The sequence below is a fragment of the Gallus gallus genome, chromosome 3 (assembly GCF_016699485.2).
Source record: "Gallus gallus isolate bGalGal1 chromosome 3, bGalGal1.mat.broiler.GRCg7b, whole genome shotgun sequence".
NCBI lineage: Eukaryota > Metazoa > Chordata > Aves > Galliformes > Phasianidae > Gallus > Gallus gallus.
Genome location: NC_052534.1, coordinates 38,918,119 through 38,942,154, shown reverse-complemented (window position 1 = coordinate 38,942,154; position 24,036 = coordinate 38,918,119). Strand labels below are relative to the sequence as shown.

Below are 24,036 nucleotides of genomic sequence, written 5' to 3'. Positions count from 1 at the left end.
GGAAAGAATAGCATACATTTTTGCTGTTTTTAAGGGCTTATTATGAAAACGAAGAGGGACGCAACATCACTTGGACTATGTACACAAAGTTTTTGAAGACAACACAATAAATCCAGAGAAATTGTTACTCCCAGTCTCATTTTAAGCATCTAACTTAAGTGCTTTGAATCTCTCCTTCAAAGCATCTGCTTTTTCCAATAGATTACAGAGAGCACTGTGGTCCCTAAGAGATGAATGGTATCTACGACAGATACTGAGAGTATTTTAGAGAATACTTCAGATTTTCAGTGACAATCTTCAGCACTGAGAAAGAATACAGCTAAAAGAACAAAAGGGCTTCGGAGGCAAACACTGGATTTTTGTTAATGCAAAATGTCTCTATATGTGTATATATATATAAATATATATCCTTTTTCCCCCAAAAAGTGTTGTGTAGTGAACAGTGATCTTTATTCAACTTTTCCTGTTACCTTCAAACGCTCGTGCAGCATCTACCAGGTGGGACCAGTCTAGCCCTGTGGCAGTGTCTGGCAGGGGCATCAGGCCAGGATCATTGAATTTGGCTTTATCAGATAAGGACCCATCTGAGAACCAGAATTCATCTAAACAATAAACACAATAATTAGTCTTCCTATAACAATGAAGTACAATTAATTTTGAACCTGTTATAACGAACTGTAAATATATATATATAAAATTAATGACTGCTTTCTTCACTTTTCTTTTTTCTGTTGTTTCTTTTTCAATACTCAATAAGGGCGGACACAACTGTTAAGTCAAGAAGAATGAGTTGGGAAGGGTTTCTAGAGGTTTTTGTGCCCCTTTCCACATTATGCACTCTTTGCACTTTCCTGTGAATTCTGTGAGTAGACAGCATTGATTCTTAAAGCGTACTATATTAAATCTGGGCACTGAGCAGTAAAGTTGCTAGGTGAACAAAGGTACGTCTTAAAGAAGGCTGTAAATCAACATATGAAATATTTACACACAGGGTTTTATTCTGAAACTTGAAACATTTCAGTTCTTGCAACAAATTCAGAAATATCATCTACCTGCATTTGTGAGTTTTAGCCTGTATCCAAGATTCACTTTCACACTGAAAATATTACCCTATTAACTTAAAATTTGTGTATCTGAGAATGCAAGATCTGCATGTTGATCCCTGAGCTACAGATTGAGGTGTAAAATGCCATATACTGAAGATTAGTGTATGCATTTCAATTGATCTATAATGTTAGTTCATGCAGTTATGCAGTCTTTTAGAAAGACACTGCAAGCATACATCACAGTAGTGATGTTAATTTTCATAACTATCTTAAATAGTTTAACATTTTCCTTATCTTTCTATAGCAATCTTCACTGTGAATGAATAATGTGGAATAGACATAAAGATGTTTTTAAAACTGCATTAAACACAAATAGATTGTTTTAAACTAAATTTCATCTAAAGCTTTTATTAAAAGCTTTCTCTTAATCACTTTTATTAAATAGTACAGTCAAAAGAAAAATGATTTTTGCTTTTATGATGTGTCAAAATACCTATTTTTTCACTGAATATTTCAGAAGTAGAGGACTTTTCCATCTAACTATTCTAGTGTTTTAGAGTATAATATTTATAAGTGATGTTTTTCCCAGCACAATACCATACATAAAAATCATTGAAGGAAAAAATGCACATACACACACACGTGGAAGATCTATTCTTGTGTAAGAAAGTGAAATGTTATCATTGTCTGGAACCATAACCAAGAACACTGAAGACTATTTGAATTAAAGATTTCTAACCTAAAAATCCCAAAGCAGTAGCCGGTTACAGAACATTGTACTGCACAGAGCAATGATTGGAGCATATAAAATTAGAGCTTTGTAAAAAAAAAAACAAAAAAAACTGGGGCTTTTTTTGTTTGTTTTTAAATCTGGAACATGAGAGTAATTTTGCAATTCTTTATCAAGAACTGCAAGTCCCATGAATCAAAATCAATGCCTGTGAGGTAGAAATCCTATTTACTGTGGAATTTATCTTGTTCTACAACTTACATGAAAGCATTGTTCTACTACAAATGGAAAAGATTTGACAATTCTCTGTAGAAATGTATTCCTTAGTAACCATTTTTGGCATGCCAAAGTGGATGCTATATGAAATGAAACTACTCATACATCCGTACTAGTATTATATTTTCAATTTCTTATAAACACACGCAAAACCTTATCTAAGGTTATCTTGGGGTAAAAATGCTTTGTAAGCTCAACAGTAGAGTAGTCTCTAAACTTTCGTATATGATTTGGGAATTGTAAGAACCACATTTGTGCTAGTAGAAGTGTTTTATATATCGCTGTTGGGGAAAACAGACAGAAAGCCTTATTTGAAGGCTGGCAAGCCAGCTTTTGGTTGTAGACCAGAAGGCAGACCCTAAGGGGCAGCCCTTGCTTTTATACAATCAGCCTACAGAGGCTGGTTGTGAAACCTGTCAGAAAGATGCCTGTCCTCAGTACATTCTGCTGGCTTACCAAATTAAAGTGTAGGAGTGATATATTCACCAGCAGTCAACTTTCATTATACATTGTCTTTGTGAGAACCTCAGTTCACCTTAGGGTGGATTCTATTTGGTCCCTGACAGAGCCGCTTAACTGCTGAAAGCCTCCTGGAGTAGAAGATTTGAACACTGATAGCTCTGAAAACTCAAGTGCTCAAGTTGATGGCCGATATTATAAGCAGGATAACTGTGAACAGGCATCAGTGCGCTACTGCAGAATAATTTGTTTTCAATACATGAATTATGTGTTCATAGGCAAGGGGGTATGTGGAATTAAAAAAGGAGCTCTAAAGACATAGGCTTTTTTGTGCATCTGAATTTCAGAGTATACTATTCAGGAACGCTCTGGCTAGGAGTAGCAGTGCATTTTCATTGCCTCCCTGTTGCCTACACATTTTCTTTGTATGAATGCAACATCAGCAGCATGCAGGCTGCTTGCTGTTTTCCTTTTTGACTTGTGCAAAGGTGACAAGTTACACTGGTACATGCACACCTCTGCATGTTCTGGAAGGCATGCATAATCTCAAAGGTCATTATCTTCATTGCCAGCAAGTTTGGTTTTCAACCAATACAGACTTGTTCCTTTATTTCCTTGAGGAAATAATGCATGTTACCTTTCAGTTTTAAAGATTACTTTATTTGCTGTACTCCAATTTGGTACAAAATCATTAACATCCTGGTTTCTTGTCCTTTCATTTATGCCACTTACTTCCTGTACTTACAAATTTTCTTTATTTTTTATTATTGTTACATTAAAGTAAAAGCATTTTCAAGAGTTCTTATTTTCACCAGAATTATATGGTAAACTCAGTTTCCAATAGAGATCTCCTGAAATTGTCTGTTGTCAGTCCCACACCCTCCTATATTCAAAGAGTAACTAGAAAGAGAAAGAAAAAAGATTCACCTGGCTTAACCTTTTCTACTTCCAAGATAAGTATCTTGCTTCAGTTGGAACTGCTATTTTTATGCAGAGATTGTAGGCAATGGAAGAATATCTGCTATATACTTACTGAGTTCATAAATTAACACATCATATAATAAGCAGATTATACTCAAAAGATGCTGCAAGTGAAGGAACATAGCAGGTCATATGCAGACATAAATCCCAGTGTCTGCTTCCAGTTCTTTTTTCCTGTCATCAGTAACTACTTGCCAAGCCTCTCCCCACTCTGCATTGTTACCTAGGGTTGACCAAAGTCTCCCTTCAAAGACGCCAGCCTTCTAGTAGACATTCTCATGGAACTATGTTTATATTACCGTTAGCACAGTGGACATGTGCCCCAATACCTACTTTCATGCTGAACCTCTCACAGTTGTTTCCTACAACATGAGGAAAACATTCAGAATTTGCTAGTGTCTTATTGCAAAATGTTCCCTTCCTAATGACCCTCATCAGTGAAAGTGTCCTGCACCTTGCTCCTTTTCTCAAGGCACAGTATTTTTATTTCCCTCATTTTTTTTTTTAATTATAGGGGTGGACCATGGTCTCAGTCTGACTGCTTCTGTATGTCATCCTGGATTTCTCTGACTTATGTTTGTGTACTAGTTATGTATCTGTGGTTCTCATCGCTTTCATTCCTTCAGAGCTAGTTCAGCTGCCATGAATTGGCAAGACGGATACATTTGTACCTGCAACTGTGCAGGGTGTGTGAGAATCACTCAGCATGAAAAGCACTGTCTCGGGGAATCTTCATTGTCCCCAGGGTAAAAATTTCAGAGTTCTCAGCTACAAAAAATTCTGCTTTCTGGTTTAAGTTAAAAACTAAGATGAAACAAATCTTTCTGCAGTTGTGTACTGTGTGCAATCCACAGTACTCATTTCAAGCTCTACTGAAAGCAACATTTTTTTCAGTTCACTTCCTCCAGAGATAAAATGATAAAAAAGTCCTATATCTCCATTTTCTCATCTCCTTCCCACAGTGAACATCACACAGTTTAAGTTCCTCTTTCCATATTTGCACAGTCATTTTGTCTGATAATTCTGATTTTCTAGTAATCTGAAACCCTTCAGGTTGCCCATTATGCTCTGTTTTTGCTGCTGCTTTGCTTCCCTATTAATCACAGTCTATTCCTTGCTAGAGGGGTCTCACGAGATTTGGTGCTGCCGCAATATTTCATGGAACACATGCTGGGTAATAACATGCAAGAGTGTATCTAAAAATGAATTCTGGTCAAAACCACACTATTTCTACTGATTTCTGTTAACATTAAATATCAGTAAAATGTTTTAAGATCACAAATGGATGCATTTCATGAAAGACAGTACCATCACAGCTAGGAGTTCAGGTATCTGAAACTACAGCCTCAAACTATTATTATAAATGCAACAGAATGGAAATTCTCAATGTGCTAGTTATAAAATCCTTCCTAACAAGAGTCAAGATTAGCTTCTTATAACCAGATATTGACTAGCGATACTTTGAAAATAATGGTGGGCATGTCATTATGTGTTTGTTTTCAGGTGACAATTACAGATAAACAATTATAGCTTCCTTAAGACAGTCATCATAACAGATCTTTTATCACTGGAATTGAAAGGTACTTTTATAATACAAAACCAGAAGCAGAAAATAGGAGCTGCGTATGAAAATAACACAAACTATCTTGGTTATTAACAATCAGCTTCACACTGACTGACAGGATACTAATTTCATGTTTTTTTCCCCACTATGCATGCAAGTGTCTGTATCTAAGAAGCACCAAGAAGGGAAAATAATGTAAGACCAATACACAAAACACTAAAATTCCACTGCTGGAAGAGCAGTATAAAGCCTGAATGTGCACCATTAGTTGCCTTGTGTCAGCCTCCAGAATGCTGGAGCCTCCAGCATGATGGTTTGATCACTTTGCAGATTAACCTTCATAACGAATAGTTCTACAAGCACAGGTCTAGCAGGTGTAAGAAAAAAAAATGCAATCAGGAAGCCATTTTAAAGTCCTTTACACACTAAAAAATTTCATGAATTAGTCTCAAATGAAAGAAAATGGAGCTTCAATAAAAGAAAAGGATCTTCCTATTCTGAATTTATGCTAAAGAGTTTCATGCTGATGGAAGAGCAATAGTTTGAAGTTTGGCAAAAGGTACATGAAGCTTGCACTTCCAGCTGAAGCAGGAGTTTAGAAGTTCGTAATAACAATTTAAAATGAAGCTCAGTGTAATGCACTTCAGTGTTATAGGAAAGTGTTTTTTCATATAACTTCATTCTGAAAGCAAGTGACTGCTAATGCCTTAAAGACATGATGAATGACAGAGGCCTATCATTATTACTTCAGTCATTTGTCCATATTCTCCCCGAACATAGGTCTACAAGCGCTCTTAACATTTTCAGGAAATCCACCCACAGCTTCTCAACTATCGACTTCAGAGTTCACAGTTGTTCTACTGTGTATGCAGATTTGGGCTGTGGTATATAAGCATTCATGTATTACAACATGAATGTAGCATTAATCTGAATGTACACATACACTGAAATAAAACAGGCCAGCTTGGGTTATTGAGCCACTGCTGGAAAATAAAATTATAACCAGAAATATCTTCAGACAATTGTTTGTTGCCTATCACTGATCATCTGAAAATTCCATAGGAAGTGAACACCACCTCCGAACATAATAAACCTGATCTGATCACCAAGGTCAGCATATGCATGTACTGACAACCAAATATGCTTTCACTAGGATACCCAGAAGGCTGATGTGACATTTCATAATTTTCCCTCAAAAATAAACTCTAACATATATTCCAAACTCAGCAACAACAGTGACAATCACTTACTTCTCAGATTTCCCATTCCAGGTGTCAGGCTCATTCTGGGAGGCAACGTGCTGTGATACGGTGGAGTAGTGCTGAATAAGATATCATTTGGGAGAGCCTGGTCTAGCATTGAACTTCGAGAGCTGGCATATGAAGATCCTCTTCGATTGCTACATATACTTTCATCTGACAGGGTACGATAAAGTGTCCTCCGTGGAGAAAGATTTCCATAAAATGAAAACTAAACATCAAAATATGGAGATATAAGAACACATATTATTGGTTAAAATATTTTCCACCAGCAAATCCCATCATCAGGCTCCTGGGAGTATTTTTCTGGGCAGGGATTCTGAAATTGTTGAGCTAACACAGATCAGAGATTTGTTCCATCACATCAGCTCTACTGAGGCCTCTGAAAGTTGAATTGGATTTTTATACTTCCTCCTCTTGATATTTTGGAACAAATTTCCATGAATTAATCAGATTTTGTGCAGCTTTATTAATTCTAAATGTTAAATGAAATCTCCATAGCATTATGACAGCAGTCTTTTTTTCCAGCAATATATGTATCTAAGACTACCAGCTCTTGGTAACATTTATTGAAGACTGTACATATAACTCTTTGATTTTAATTCGAAACGGCTATGCTTTAATATTAAACATTCTGAACTGATATAAGGTGCAATACAATTCATTGAACAGTGATTTTAGAGACTGAGTTTCTCCAAATATCACAAAATAGGCTTAGTAAGTAGGATAGTAGAGTTTAGTGGAAACTGTTATGTATTTCAAAAAGTTATTTAACCACAACCCAAACATCTACAGTAAAACAAGATGTCATTGTAGTGTAAAACTGGGCCATTCCACTTCATAAGTCATTCTTCAGCACTGCAAATCCTATTATTTCTCACATCTACAAAGGTCAGTTACTGTCCTAATTATTTTAACTGGTTTGTCTTGTATATAGCAATTAAACATCTAGCCCTATTTTCCGTGTAAATAACTACGAGAAGCACACACTCTATGAAGAAAGTATGCTTAGGAACAGAGACTCTTCAAAATACTATATCTAGCATAGAGTTAAAAATATCTACATATTACATTTCTGAACAAAATTCACTCACTGATGAATGCTTCTAAAAAGAATAGGCAGAAACGCTCAATCATGCCACAAAGAACAGCCTTTGTGGAACAGTTAAACGTACTTCATATCTTTATTTCAGGAAAGCATCTATCTTGAGGACAATACAGAAAATGCTTAATTGTTAGATTGTTTTACTATGTCCCAAAGAAGATTAAGGCAGATACTCAGATTCTAATCCAGGAAAGCATCATAATACCAGCAGCGGGGAAAAAAAGGAAGGGGGGTTGGTGATCAGTTCTAGAGATTTGGCTGAAAAAACACATAGAAATAAATGTCAGGCCAAATCCTTATTTTAACACATGTAAAATAGTGGCATCAACAGCCATGAGCAGCAGTCCTAAATGACTGGATAAAAGACATGTACAACATCCATAAGTATATGGACATATGGTATCCTTTTATAAGCAGTGGTTAAAGAATACCAAAAGCTGCTGAGTCTTAATAGGGACCACACTGGGAAAAGGGTTGAAAACCTTCTCTCTGTGAATTAAAAGCATCTCCAATCCTCTTTAACACACTTGAGACTCTCAGCAAGCATTCTGCTACAACTCTTGTATGTTTCTGAAGTAAGTTTCTGAAGCATCACATTGCATTTTTATCTAAAAAGATTGGCCAGTAGCTCTTCAAATATGTTAAACTTTAATTGTTGAAACTTTACAGAGTTTCAGAGTGTGACTAAAATTAAACACTGCACATTCTAGAGAGTCCACTATTCCCTGATCTTTGAAGAAAGTGAGATAAAACAAAACTGAAGACGTGATCCAATTCTGTAGAATTTTACATACTCAGAAAAATTACTTTTTGGTTTGCTGTCAAAGGCAACTGACTAAGCTATAGCAAGATAACTACTCTCTACGAGGACATAATCAATGACTGGATACTGCTAATTCCAATGGCTGGAGGTCCCTCACAAATTAGGGCCCATGCTCTCTCTTACTTAGATGTCTTGGGAGGAGAAGGGGACAGTAGTAATGTATCTCAGAACGGCCACACCACCTCACTTCTTATGTAGGCAGCCAGAAACATTGGCAGCTCTTGAAATCATCACAGAAAGCCAAATTTTGCACTAATCATAATTCATAAAGACCTCTAGGACATTATTCATAAGAATTCAAACACATACTTAATGTACTTAACATACTTAACATATTGCACTTTAAAAATACATGTAATCTGAATTTTAAACTCGGCACTTAGAGGATTCCCATGTGTTTCTTTTGTTCAGACATGATGATTACACTATTTAGCACACTGCATGAACATGGGGGGTTAAGAGGGCATTGAATTTATATCTGAGTGTGACAATTACTCAAGTAATTCAATTGCTTTGTGCTTTATTGCAAATTAAGCCCCAAAATCAGAATCATGTATACACGAAACCTAGTAAATAATAAATTCCCTATACTCTTCTTGTGAACTTGTTAATATTCCTGATTATCTTCATACTGTATAGAGTTACGCTTTCCTCCAGCACCAACAACTATGCCTTCTGAGTACTTTCATCCACTGCATTTATGGATACAACCACTGCACAATTATGCAGAATTGTGATTTGAACAGAATTGTCTGTACCGAGTAGCACAGGACAAGGGAAAACTTTTATTCCTCTACCTAAATATAATTTGAGGTGAGTAAATGTAACCATCCAACCTTGAAAATGTTACTCTTAACCTTTGAAATTATAATTAACTTGCTCAACCTTTACAGTTAAGCAGAGTCATACTTAGACAAACATGGTATTTCATGCATAATCATGAAGTATGATTTTCATGATGTGGGAGATGATGTTTTGGGATTTATGGTCAGTATTTAAAGCATTCCCAAGGAATATACTTAGCTTACACAAAATGATGTTGCCTTCCCTACAGAAATTTTTGGAATGCCAGACGATCATTTCCAACATAACTGTCTGAATTACACGCAAAAAAGTATCTAACCTTTCTTCTCCCCTCCTCCACAGAGATGTTTTCTGGAAGCATCAGCTTCAGAAAATCTTCTTTGGACAACACTTGCTGGCTTTCAACAATGGCATTCCTCACAGAAGTTTGAAGCGGACTTGATGCAGACACAGCATCTATATCATCGTATACTCTGTTGAAACAATTGCAAAATAAGCAATAGTGCTCTTGGATTTATTTTCAGTCACAAAATAAAACTTGCTAGAATCTCCTGCTACAGCGTGCTTTTATTTAGAACATGTTCCAGACATGTCATATGAAACTGTTTGTGGGTCTTATTGGTCCAAGATGAAATTCTTAAATCACTGAAATCTAAAGGGGGAAAAAGAAAGAAGAAAAAAAAAAAAAAGAAAGAAAGAAAGAAAAAGAAAAAGGAAAAAAAAGAGCATAATGCAAGTTTCTCCCAACTTGCCTCTCTCCTTTTCACACACAGCATTTCTCTGTTGTTGGGGTTTTACTCATACCAACATTTTCAATAGTTCCTCACAAATCAAAATATTTTTTTAATTTCTTAGCAAATAAGACAATCAATCAAGATTTTTTAGTGTGATATTTTATCCAAACTGAAAAAATTACTATGGTCATCAACAGCAACATTTGAGGTACATTTATAATCAATTGTGCCATGTGCCAAGTGTGTTTCATTATCAGCAATTTCATACAGCTGCTTAGACAAATAAAACAGCTGTCTTCTTTAATTATCAGTATATAAAAATGTATTTACAGTCAACAAAGGACTGTCAAGATGAATTATTATTTTTCACCCTCCTTCCAGTGAGAAAGGAGAGAATTTTAGCAGATTTACTCTTGAAATGCAATCTAAGGAACCAGAGATTTCCCAGTCACATAGAACATGCATTTGAATCCATTACTTACTGTCAAGTGCAGCATAATCAGTGACTCTGTCCTCAGCGGAGAGAAAACAAGCTTTGCTATGGTAAAGTGTAATTCTCAGTGAATTATATCCTATAGTGGCACAACATTCAGCAATTGACCTGATTTCCAACATCATTGCTAATTAGAGATGTTATTTTATTTCAACATAATTATCCTCAGAGGGATATTTCCTCTCTGTGATGTATAGAAAGCTTTCCTAGAAAGAAAGAGGTGAAGAAGTGCTCTAAACCATGGAAAAACCTGAAAATGTTTTCTGGTATAAGAAGTGCTGCCATATTCAATTAATATTTCATAAATTGAACTAGCTCTTGAGGATGCTTTTCAAAATAGCTGTGGTTTCAGTCTAAATGCCATGCCTCATTATGCAATTTTGTTCTAAGGGTTCTATTTGAAATAAAAAAAAAAATTATTTCAGGGGTTCATTAACTTCAAAATACAAAAACTTGCACAAATCAATGAAGCTACTTCTTTCCAATCACAAGTACTACTATGACTGAGCAATTTAATATTTGAAAGCCTGAAATAAATAAACAAATATACAAATCACCTGTACAATACCACAAAGAAATGTACGTAACAAGGACAGGAAGGTAGTAAACTAGTATTTTTAAATTTTGAAAATTAGAAATGTTAGAGATAATGCCAAGCTCTGATCTCATAAATACGTGCACATATGCATTGTAAAATATTAGATGCAAATATCCCATTCCTATTAAACAAAGAGTAATCCTGTACTAGGCATCTGAAAATTAGGGGCTGCATGTCATCCTGTAAATTTATCAAGATATGTAGGACTGAATATGATTTATTGAGACATAGAACTAAACAGATTATGCACAGAGAGAAATCAAAGAGGTTATCAGACAAGATGATTCTGAAGGTAACAGAAATTTAAACGTGTTTTAAATAGCAGATTCAAATATCAATTATTATTGTTGCAGTACTTGGAAAGTTTCATCTCTATTTTAAGTACTGCATCTTTTCCTTTGAATGCAAGTGTTTTCCTCCCACCTAAGAGTAACACATTATTTATGAGCTATTCCTACATTAAGCTGGACATGCAGCTGTTGACTAGAACTGATAAGAGTATCTTTGTCTAAATGTTATTTGTTAAAAAAATAATAAAAATGCACTTCTAATGAAGCCTGCACATTGTGCATAATCTCTTGAGCATCAGAGATATCTACACTTCATCTTTGTTTTGCGTGGTCCTATCCACCAGTTCCTACATATTTGTGAAAATAAGTCAGAAAAAAGTACATGGAAACCACTCAAATACCTGAAACTGGCATTATTTTTCCTAATTATCCACATAGATATACACTCAATTTATTGCCATCCCTCCCATTCTCTAATGAATTAGTTGACAAAATATGCAACAAGGTAGGAAGGCTTAATACAGAAACACTAAGAAGTAAGCTATTTTCAAGTAACTGTGATGCTCCTGAAGATTTCTTGCAAAGGCCTTTAGACATAAAACTGTGGCTTTCCAACCGTTTCCCAGAGATTTGAAAAGGACATACATAAAGGTACAGGAATAAACCAAACATTTGAACGTGAAATGGTATCTGTAATTATTCATCTTTCTATCTTATTTTAAAACATATTTTCTTTGCCCTTCTGCCCCAAACATAGTTGAAAGAATCCTTACTCGTGGCATTCAGAAATTTCAGATTCTTCAGGTGTAGGACTTCCTTCTGATTTCTTCCACCCAATGACGTATTTACTCACTGCTCCTTGTCTGTGGTATGGTTTAGAAACTGACCCAGAAATCTGTTGACTACTATTCTGCGACACTATATAGACTTTGGAGGTATCAAGGGAGCCACTCTTTTTAGAGCAATGTGTTGATGGGCTTCCTGAATGATGTGACCCACTGAAAAAGCAAAGGAAACACACAAAAGCAAAAATGAAATCTGTTAAACAAAATAGCAAATGAAAAATTCTTCCCCATATACTCAGATATAATTCTCAATGTTAACTTTTCTCAAATATTGTTTATATATATGTATATATATATTAAAGGTCTTGGATGATAATACAATAATATGGAACTTTTAAAACAAGTAATGTCCAATTTAACTTGCTGAAATGCCAACACAAACCATGTTGTAAGAAAAAATTAAAGATACAAGCTTAATAAAAATACATGGATTTGTATGTGCTTTTTTCAGTAAGTATGTACATACGCACACCTTATTCATAGTATAATTCAATTTACATCAAGGTACTATATAGGGAATTACCCCAGATATCTCTCTAAGTATAAGAATTCTATGTCTTTTCCACTTCATATTGATTTTTCAAGTTTATGCCAGTTTAAATTTGGTCTTTCATTCATTACCACTCTCTGGATGATTTTAATAGTCTTTTTTATTACAAATACTAGCCTCTAACTGACAACTCTCAAGATGATTCAAAATGACCTAACTCAAACACTTCCTTGAAGAATAAAGTTGTTCTTTTCATCTTGCAGGTGAAGTAACCAACATATTCACAAACAAAGAGTCTGAACTGAAATTAGAGGCTGGAAACTGAAGCAGCAGCTCCTAACTTTCATTGTTGACTTGCAAATACCAAACATAATGCTACCTTTTAATGGAGCACAGAATTCATTCACAAAGGACCAGAAGATGTTGTTGAGTCAAATACAAGCAATGCACATGCACAGATGTCATTAGATCTGATTAATCTGCTTGATATGGAAGAAGCTTCAACCATCTCTCTTCTTCCCCACAAATGCAAAAACAAGATCAGGAGTTTTTTGAGGAAGACAGTAAAGGAGGTGATGGTAAAAGAAGTATGATTGCTTTCATGCTTGTTATCCTTGCAAAGGTGTAAAGAAATTAAATCAAGACATATATACAAAGGCATAATCAGAATAATTCAGTAAAGAAAAACTGAAGTCTAAAGGTGAAGAAAGTATTGAAGCATAATGTAAAAAATATATCAGACTGACAGCAAGGACACTATCCAGAGTATTTTAGATTTCTCTATGTAACTAGACTCCAGAAAAACTGAGCATCCAGCTTCATTCTGTATATTTTAAATAACAGGATATTTTTCTAAGAAATGAAATGCTTTTAGAAACTTGCTTTTAAATGAGTTCAAAGCCACTGTTGGAATAAGTACTGTATATTCTCAGCATCCAAGTGGTACTGATGCTCTATGCGAGGAAAAAACCTAAAGGCAATGGAGCTGTTTCAGCTACAGTAACCTAAAGGCATTTGATAATTCATGCGTGTACTTAATATAAAATAGGAGAGAGAAAGCCATTAACAACATTGCTTCAAGACATAGTGTTGTGCATAGCTCAAGTCAATCTTGTAGTTTGAAATAGTGTTTCACACAGCAGGCTTAATTCTCAGACATCAGTATTAGTTTTTTCAGGGGGTTCTTTATCTGATCATGTTAGAGAATCAAACCAATTGATGTCCAATGGAACTTAATTTAGTCAGAGAATCATCACAGAGTCACAGAATCATTACGCTTTTTGTTCAATAAATGCAATTTTAATAAGGAAACGTGTATTTATAGATCTTTGACTTTCCACTAGTCAGTGGGCTTGTGTTTGAGTTTTATGCTGTTTAGCCATTGTAGAACAAGCTCGTTGTTTAACATTTATAAACTAAGTTTGAGTAAATGCCACATTTAGGGTAGAGCTTCACCATTGCAAATTACGAACAATTAAAAACTCTATGCCAGACCAGCTGGAAAATATACATGGGATGTGGCAGTAGATAGCACAGAAATATTAACTTTCTTGCTTCTCATTGAACATTACAGTATTGCAACATCACAGTTATGTAATGAGATTTTTAAAAAAAACAGTGTAAGCCAGCAGGTGCTACATAGGTGATGTCAGCTTTCAAAACCAACTGTAAAATCATTTATCACTCCAGGATAATTTGAAGGACACTGAAGAAAAGTTTAAATAATACAGCTGGGTCACATAATGCAAGTCTGACATTTTCTTGTGGTGAAAGGATTTGGCACACAGATTAGAAGCTTTACATCGCTACTGCAAAGTGGAATTGGTCAGTCCTACCATGACTTGTCACCTCAACTATAATTGCTACTTCGTAAATGCCTGGGTAAACTCACTTAAAATCTATATAATCTATGTATTTTTAATTGTTTTTTAAAGTAATCTATGGCATGTTTGTTCCAAATAAGCAAGTAGCATAATACTTAAGAGCTGCATAGAATCTTAATTATGAATCAGCCACACAAATGCTGAAAATACATATTTTAGCCATCAGAAATCTATTATAGCCCTCTACGATGAAGTCTTCCATAAATTATAAAGAAAAATACTAACACTCATAGTAAGCATAGAAGACTAATTCAGTCAAGCATATGAAGACATGAGAACATTATTTTGTTATTTTCCCATCCTAATTGACATTGAGAACAGAAAAATGAGATAGAAAGAAAACTAATTCCCTTCAATTACTTTACAGAGTAAAAACTTCCACGCATAGACCAAAGTCTCAACTTCAAAGTCATCATAAAATGGGAAATGGGAGATAAAGGCAACCAGCTGAAAAGCGTACTTTCACAGTTTCATTTTAACAGATGTACCATACATACATTCCATTGGTAACAAAAGGAGAATGCAAACACAGCTAGAAATGCAGCTCAAGATAAAAAAGTGTAAAGTATATGCCACAATAATGTAAATTAGGGTTGATGGTACGCAATGCATTTTCACTTTATGTAAAAATTGCCCATCTTAATTTCTTTGATTCTCTTCATCATTTATCTGATGTAATTTGTTGTCCTGTACTAAATAAGCCTGTGAAGTAGGTTCTAGGGAAAAAAAATACGATAAGAAAAGCTGTTGTCAAAATAACATGACCGGAGTGTGGACCTTCTACACCCCTTATAACCAAGAAAGATGAGGAAACACTAATTTTAAATCCACACAAATAATGCAAAGTATCATGAAAGCATCTTATGTTTCCTTCTTTATCAATGAAAGTAAAATTGTGGATTTTCTAACATTTTCACTCTCAGATGATTATAGGTAGAATACCCTGGGATTGTTAAAGATTAAATCCAATAAATTTCAGTAACCTTCTCAACAATAGTACATGGTGAATTCTCAAATATAATTGAAATTACTGTCAAAACATATCCTCGAAATACATTATGAGAATGAGCTTCACAGATTCTACAAAAACAAATAAAAATGAAGAATTCAATTTATTATACCACTTCATTTTTAATCAGATGTTTCCCAGCTTTGAAAACCTAAGCAATCTGTACAAACTTACACACAATTTTTTGATCAGATCTGGAAGCAGGACTAGTGATGCTCCTTAAGCAGACTCATCAAAAATTGCCTGAAAAATGCTATCCTTCCTCATGTGGGTATTTGAATCCAACAAAAATCAATATCAGTTAGGTACATTTTCAAAGAAGAGCAAAGAAAATAACTCCAGAAAAAAAAAAAATATCTGAACATCCATCTATAAAACAAAATCCTGGATTTTTAAGAAACACATACCTGGAATGAGAAGAGATTTCACTGAGGTCTCCCATACTTCCTTCAGCCATATGACTGGCAGAAATAGCAGAGGCATAGCTATGAACAGCATACATCTTAGCTGAATCCTCATCTAGCCCAGGAGTTTCAGAAGACTCGGTCCATTGCTCAGTACGACAATGCACTCCAGACCTGCTGCCAGCAAGATGCAGAGGAGCCAGGAGAGGAGCAGACATACAAGGAGCTGTATCAATTCCACTGTCAGTTGAAGCTCCTTTTATATATGTTAATCCAAGCAGCTCAGGATCCATAAGATCTCCAGAACCAAAGTGTTTTTCATCACTGTTGCTGGATGTATTGCTAGATAGGGTATTGCTGCTTGAGTGGCTTGAACAGCTTTTATCTCCAATCTTAACAGCAAGAGGAAAACAAACAAAAAAGAACCACCTCAAGTTAAGTTGTAAACTCTTAACTTTCATATAAATTACTGAATTTGTGCCATTCAAAGATTATTATTTTTTACAGTATGCTATAACTGCAGAGTATGAAAAAACGAATTACACCACTTGTTTCCATTAAATAATTGCACAGCTAGCTAAACAGATCAGAGGTTGATGTGTATAGGACTAGAAGGAATGGCCTCAAGTCGCGCCAGGGGAGATTAGGAAAAATTTATTGTCAGAAAGAGTGGTCAGTTGCTGGAATGGACTCCCCAGGGAGGTAGTTGAGCCATCATCCTACATTTAGATGTAGGACTAAGGGACGTGGTTTAGAGGGGAAATACTGGTGGTAGGTGGACAGTTGGACTGCATGACTTGGGAGCTCTTTTCCAACCTTGGTGATAATATGAGACAGCAAATAAAAGTGAATACTAGACAGTATTTCCATCTTATATTGACAATCATAAGATCACACTTGAACTTTTTGATTATAGGACTTGCTTAACATCCATAAAATTGAATTTCTGGAGAGTTGAAACAAGCATTTGCTACAGCTAGAAGCATTCATAATTATTTGTTTAAACAATTTCTGCTGCAAACCTGAAGAACACTGGAGAATGAATTACCCTTGGATTTTTCTCTGTGTGGGTGAAATACACTGTTTATTGAATCAAATCCAATTGGATCTATGGCTGCTTGAACTCCAGCCAAGTGCAATGTATGTGTACCAGATGAAAGTAACTTAAGTAATAGGCCTCAAAACTAAGTATGGCAACTGAAGTGGAAGAATTATGTCACGCATTTGTGTCTATAAAGGTTTTGTGTTTTGTTTTGTTTTCCTAAAAAGATTTTATAGAAAGTTGGATAAACTTATCTTTGTAATATCTTTGAGAAGCCAGAATAAGGGCAGATGGGCTTCTATTAGGTAGAACATAAGTTGGAAAGGAGACTCTCTTTTTTTTTTTTTTATCTTTCATTTTTTAATGAGTTCTCCTTCCTAGCAGATGTATATAAACATAGCTGTTGCTCATACAGTAATGCAGTTTGAAAAGGCAGACTCCAAAAATAACATTTCTATTCCATATGGGAATTAACATGCCTCAAAATTTGAGGAAATTCTTAAAAAAAAAGTAGGGGTTATATTTGCATTTATAATAACCCTTACTAAATGGCTGTGAGCTTAAAAACAGTAGAACAACTGACCAAATACACAAATGAGCAGTTAGTTTTTCCAAGGAGCTACTTTGTGAAGTGTCCAGCAAAAAGGCACGTCTCCTTCTATTGTAAATGTAAAATGGAACCAAAGTGGAAAGGAACAGGAAAAGAAAAGGTCAAAGGCATTAAATCAGCCTCAGAAGACACAGAGAATACATGAACCCTCCCAAAGATTTCCTGTATGCCGTTGAACATACATGCATAGGGACCCCTGACTCTGCAAGCAGCTGAGTATCTGGACTACATCTATTGATACAGACATCTTGAACAGTTCAAAGCTCACCATAGCTCAGGATCATTTTATACATTTCCTTGTGCCAAGAGAAATTTTTGTATGAAAGCTCAGTGTGACCCTAATGCTTGTGTGTTTCTAAATATTATATCATGGAGTAAGATTCAAAAAAAAAAAGAAAAGAGTAAAATCAGGAGGAATATGATAATCATCCAAGACCAAACAAACAAACAAAAAAAAAAAAGAGCTGGAGGGTATTAGGTAAGATTCACCTCATCTTTATTTCCCTACGTCAAATCTGATTAAAAAATAAAAAATAAAAATACAGGATAGATGCTTAAATATTCTACAGAGCTCTTGTATGCTCACAGTGTGAATTTCACTGGTTATCCCATAGCTAGCAGTTATATGGCAAATTGAGTTGAATAGAAAGGGGATGCACAGAAGAATGTTAAAGTTCCTTTGCAAGGTGATGACCATTTTTTCTGTTCTACAGCATATAACAAGTAAATAGTCTCATCTTGTAACAACTATCTTTACAATGATATTGGGTCCTATTTAGTACAGTGCAGTTCTTTTTTAACTGCATTACACAAATGCGTATGAATGAAACACAAATGTAAGTCCACCACTGAATTTTCTGTTCAGGAGCCCAACATCATAAAACATGAGAACTGCCAGTAGCTTAAAAATCTGAATGAGTTTTAGCAAACTCGGCATTTAATTTTGGCATCAGTACTGTGTCTATATAATTGTCATATATACTGACCCCAGCTTCATGTAAACTTAGGCTTAAGGCACAAGAAAGTATTTTTGTTCTAGTACACAGTGATTCATCATGATTCTGTTTTTGATAATACTTTTTTGAGAAATACCAGGCTAGATTTTCAGAAGGAATCAATCTACACAGTATGAGAATGTGGCCTTAGATTCTTACCAGTGTAAGTCTACAAATAGTGTACACTTCCTACCATGTAACAGGTTTCTCAGGTGTCAAGTACAAAAGACAGTAGAAGACAAAGACTGGGCATATAATTAGTTTCATTCATTGAGGATTTTGCCATTACTGAGGACAAACCTCTGAACTAGGAGACCCGAAATCTTTTCTGCATTCCCAACATAGGAACTACACGTATGCAGTGCTTACTGGTGAATATAGTACATGTGTACTCTATGCATCATGACAATTTTCTTTTTTAATATAAGAAATACTTCACAGATTAAATAAGCCAGTACAAATGAGTCTGTAAACAAACAGCAGAGCGTAGCCTGTATTAGTAAGGCTTGAATCTCCTCAGTGCCCCAGCCCCAAGCCCTCTTGGGGTACTTAGTTTACATTCTAGTTAAGCATGCCCAATTCATCTCTCATTCAAGAGCTGTTTATAAATTACCCAAATGTAATTTTAAGGTGTGTTTCTTTAAACCCAGGGTGGATTCCTTCACAATCCGCCCCCCACCCCTACTTATTTTATTATTACTTTTTTTTTTAGAGTTTTGAATGACACTGAGGTAAAGACTTACATGTGAAAGTTTGTTTGGCGACTCCTTGCCACTGCCATCTTTTTGTAAAGCCCGGTCTTTGTAGGAGCTGAGGATTTTGGTCGATGGTGCATGCCACTTGGTTTCTGCCATAAATAATTTTATTTATTTAAATGTTTTAATTTCTGAATGCTAAAAAGATGAGTATACTGTACAAAGAAAAGAGCACATGGCTTAGCATCAGGTTTCAAATCTGTATACTCTTTGGAATCAGAGATGTGCAACTTCACAGAATTATTAAAATCTAGTTTTTCAAAGATAATTAAGTGAAATTCAACTTGTTTTCCATCATTCATGATGCTTCCTGAAGTTCAGGAGTAGTTCATTTGGATATCTAGATATCCAACACCATATTCTATTAGATTGCCTGTAACAGTTCCAGCTTTCACTGTCATATTACCACTTCTTGGGTACTTTCTGTTACATCAGAAAGTGGCTGCACTTCAGCAAGTACTACAGTAGAAAGAACATTTATTTTTGAGATTTGGTATTTGCTATTACCAGAATGCCTAGTTCCTTCCAAAGTTTCATCTCGTTCTCTGCCTCCTTCAATCTCCAGTGAGCCTGAACCTTGGTGTTCATGAAGCAAAGGGGATTGGCACCTTTTAATATAAGCAGAAAAGTAAGCCCATTGGTTTTTTTCTAGAAAACTATTTACATGACAAACAACAACACTTTCTGCTCTTCAAAGCAAATATTTTGTAAATTGATTTGTTTAAACAGTCATTATTTCTCCCACCAAGCAGGTATAGTAACATTTCCAAACACTGAATAGACGTATTTACATAAATTTTCTCAACAGCACACTTATGTCTTAAGTGTGAACAGACCATGATGACTTTGAGCTTTAAAAAGAAATGCATTGGAGCTACAATAGGCAAAGGGTTTTGCAGAGGATAACTATGGTAAATATATACTTAACTGCTCATTAAACTAAGCCCCAGAGAAAATAATGGTATTCTTGCAAGGTTTTACACTCAGAACATGTTTGCTCGATCAACTGCTTTATATTTTGTAAACTTTGCTCCCTCATTTTTACATAACATTATGAATGATTCTCTGCGCTCATTTCAGAATTGAATCTATTTGAGATTCTATACACATTACAATCTGAAATACAAGTTCTATTGTAAAAAGTGCAGAAATTAAATTATTTCACAAAGCAAAGAAAGAAAAATAAAGCTGCAGTAAGTAATCTCTGTGCCAGCAAAATGACACTAGATAGGTTTTTATGCATATACTGTTAAAAAAAAAAGTTTTATTTTAAATATTTGAACCTATTTAGCTGTCAGATTTCAGTGAATAACCTCCAAGATATTGCATCTATATCTGCACACACAAACAGCTATGGCAAAGGAATGTTTTGCCATAGTCAAGATGATGCTTTCAATATTTACATTTTTTCTTTCAGATAGTTTCCAAAAGCCAAATGCTTTTTCATTACCGTATCTAAATGCTGCCACATCCTAACATTTTATAAGCATTGTCAGCTAAATTTGTTCAACAAAGTGATTCATTTAAAGTAATGAACAGATTTTTTCACATAATATTTTTAAAACTTGAACAGCATATTGGTCTTTCACTCACAGATAACTAATTTCTAAAACTTTCAGCACCAAGGGATTATAGGCATGCAAACATAACACCTACATATTGCAACAGCCTTAAAGGGAGAACATACTTATGAAATACTGCTACTTTTTTTGAGGAGAGACGCTAGGGAATGGATGCCACTGGAACAAGAACAGTAGGAAATAAAACCTTACAAGGCTATAAAGATCATTTTTAAATTAAATACTCCCCCAGTGAAACTAAAGGAGGAGAAATTACTATATAGTTTCAGTTCTGAGTTACCAGCTGATTTCTGTCCTGTTGCTGGGAAAGAAAAACTAAGAACTGTTTGTTATTTACCAGAATTGTAAAATAGCAGTTAGGTCCTAAAGAGTTAAGTAGTATGAGTAAAATTTTATTAGCATGCAGATTAAAATACAGGAAACCTCAAGAGTCTTAAAAGTTTACTAATAGACTTCTCAAATAAATCTACAATACGGAACATCCACATAAAATTTGTTTCAGAAAGAAGATGCATGGGAGATGCAGAAAGATTAGAAAAATAAAATAAAATCAATACCCATCATATCCCACTTGCTGTCTCCATTGGCTGCTCCCACTGGGACCTGGGTCACTGGAGGAAGACTGGTTGCTTGGAGAACTTCTGTAATATTGACTAGAGTCATTAACAGTGCACTGAAGCATTCTTAGAATTTCAGAATTTAACTGTTTTTTTTTTTAATATATATATATATACATTCATTTTTACAAACAATGCAGATAAAATATTCGTACTTAATGTACATTCTTTTTCAGATTTTTTAAATAGATTACTTATTTCATGATTAATCAAGTATTTCCATTTTTTCTTCTGAACAAGTGGGATTACTCACAAATCAGAGCAGCTGGATTAGACCTCTAAGTTCATGCATAGGAACCTCTGCCTTTCTGGGCAGCTGAAATGCAATGCTGAAATTTGTTTTTGATCAGCCTCCAATTCCTCACTTCTGTAGATATCAATCCGTAACTCTGCAGTTTCACTCACCTACATTATCTCAATTTTTTTTTTTTTTTTTTTTTTTTTAAGACTATATGTAGGAACGAATTTACATACTCAGGGAAGACTTGGAAAAAAGTTGTTTTAGATTTAAGCACCGGACTTTTCCAAGGACATGAAGTTCAATAAGCAACTTTACAGTTCAGCTTGAAAATTTCAAAGACATTTATATTTTGTCTAACCATCAAACACACATATGATTAACACGTAGATGGCTGAGTGTCTAAGTCTTCAGCATATCCTATTCTGATAAGCACTGACAGGACTAAGCCTTTCACAATCAAGCAAATTATTCTTTAGGCTACAGTTGAATCTCAGTTGTATGTTCTTTCTTCTTATTGCCAAGAATTCTTGCACAGCTTAAATGAACCAGCTTTAAAGAAATGGTAAATTATCATCCCATACATTTCTAGCCTTCAAACTAATATTTAGGACATTGTTCTCAAAACTGAGATATTGGCTTATACAGACAAATGTCTAGATCTCAAACCTATTTCCCAGAGAAGTGTCTACTTACTAGCCTGCTACACAAAAAGTGGCAACAAAATCACAACCACAGAAATGTATTCTGTGGATGCCTCACATAGTTCCTTCACAGAACAGTTGCATCTGTCTGATACTTGGAAAGGATTCTGGACTCCAGGTGAAAGAACCCACTCATCTACCACTGTGACTCAAAGACTAAAGTTCACAGAATCTTCTTGGTGTGAAAAGCCAGAAAAGTGAGTCCAACTGAAGCTTCACTTTTAGGCACTAATTAGGAGAAGCTGCCACAGAATTAGGCAAATTGTAAAGGAAGAAGTAGATTTCAAACATATCCGTGTATTTCTCAAGGATAAATTATAGGAAAAACCTTGCTTAACACAAAAACATTTAAATTGCCTTCTCAAAGAACTCTCCCCAGGAGGAGATCTGGGAGTACAGGTGTTCGACTCCCAGTTTTTAATTTCAACTTGGGTCTGGGCACCTAACTTGTCACACATCGTCACAGTAGTTAAACTGTTGCTGCTGCTGTCTTTTGCTATATCTAGCCTTTTAAAGCCTTTTGCTGTATCTATAAACATTTCTGTTGTTTCTTCCTCTTTTTGTCTCTAAAAAGAGCCCCTTTACCACAGACTTCAATGCTGGCTCATTTTCAGATCATCTGTGATAATTTCCTTCTTTTATCAACCTACTTTTCCCTGCCTTCACTCCTCTTCAATTTGACTAAAATGGTATTGCAGCTCCAACCCTCTAAAAACTCTCCATCATTTTTCTAGTCTGAATACACATTTTCACACTTACAAGACTATAAGTACTAATCAACCTTACTTTAAACTCTTATTTTAAGCACATCTCTCTGTCAAGCTATTATCAATGCCTCTTCCTATGTGGAAAAGACCTTGCCAATTAGAAACATTTCATGTTTCAGGACCCACACATCACAATTGATCATTTTTCTCCCTTTTCATTATTTATACTCTGTATCGTGTCTTCCCCAGAATAAAACTCATGCACTGCACTTGATTTATTTAAGTAATGTAGAAATTTCTTCATGAGAAGAGAGATCCTCCGTATTCTGAGCTTTTTATGTGCTTTATGGAGAGTAAGAATGGAAATTTATGTTTGTGAACATTTTTTGGGAATGAGTAGCATTTCAGAAACCTTTAATTCTTTTCCTATTCATTCACATTTAGTATGCTTAACAAATACTCATCAAACCTGATGCATTTGAGGACATTCAATGTATTTTCTCCTTATGCTAGATTTTACCAAAAAATGTTTCTGTAATGAGACATCAGAGCTCTCTTACTAAATAAGGTAGATAGTATAGCAATAGCAGCATTTAATGATTTCAGCCAGAAATTTTAAAGCTGTACAAGAATTGTACTTTAGATTTTTATATAAATTAACTATTCCCAACATGCAATATCCTTTCCTTGAAGATTAGAACTACATCACTCCAGTGAAAAGGACATAAGCAGAAATAATGCAAACAATAAGGGACAGAGAGTACAAGACCTACAGTTTTCCTAAATAATTAAAGATGTATGTATCTACAATTTTTTAAAATAAATTGTTTTCTTACAATTACAATTGAATTAGAACAGAGCTAAGATTTAAAGATACCATCCCATCATCTAACATACATCAGATATTCAAATCACAAGCTCTGCTTTGTTTAATTAAAAGCAAGGCAAAGCATAAGGACTAGTAATGAGTTACACAATCCTTTGAAACTATGCAA

At 34.9% G+C, this 24,036-nt stretch overlaps 1 protein-coding gene across 11 annotated transcripts in view; it reads right to left on the bottom strand.

Annotated features, from left to right (window-relative positions):
• SIPA1L2 (signal induced proliferation associated 1 like 2) overlaps positions 1-24,036 on the bottom strand; it is a 264,070-nt gene that overhangs the window by 12,113 nt on the left and 227,921 nt on the right. For 8 of the 11 annotated variants that reach the window (XM_040698284.2, XM_046939496.1, XM_046939497.1 and 5 more), the window contains 8 exons: positions 21,333-21,416; positions 19,703-19,803; positions 19,184-19,287; positions 15,797-16,185; positions 11,936-12,160; positions 9,367-9,520; positions 6,307-6,526; positions 471-602 (listed from right to left, as the gene is read on the bottom strand). In XM_040698284.2, the coding sequence (XP_040554218.1) occupies positions 471-602; positions 6,307-6,526; positions 9,367-9,520; positions 11,936-12,160; positions 15,797-16,185; positions 19,184-19,287; positions 19,703-19,803; positions 21,333-21,416 (1,409 nt within the window). Of the gene's footprint in view, positions 1-470; positions 603-6,306; positions 6,527-9,366; positions 9,521-10,263; positions 10,481-11,935; positions 12,161-15,796; positions 16,186-19,183; positions 19,288-19,702; positions 19,804-21,332; positions 21,417-24,036 lie in introns of those variants that run through there. The other 3 variants (XM_040698290.2, XM_040698291.2, XM_040698292.2) reach the window with 2 other exon arrangements.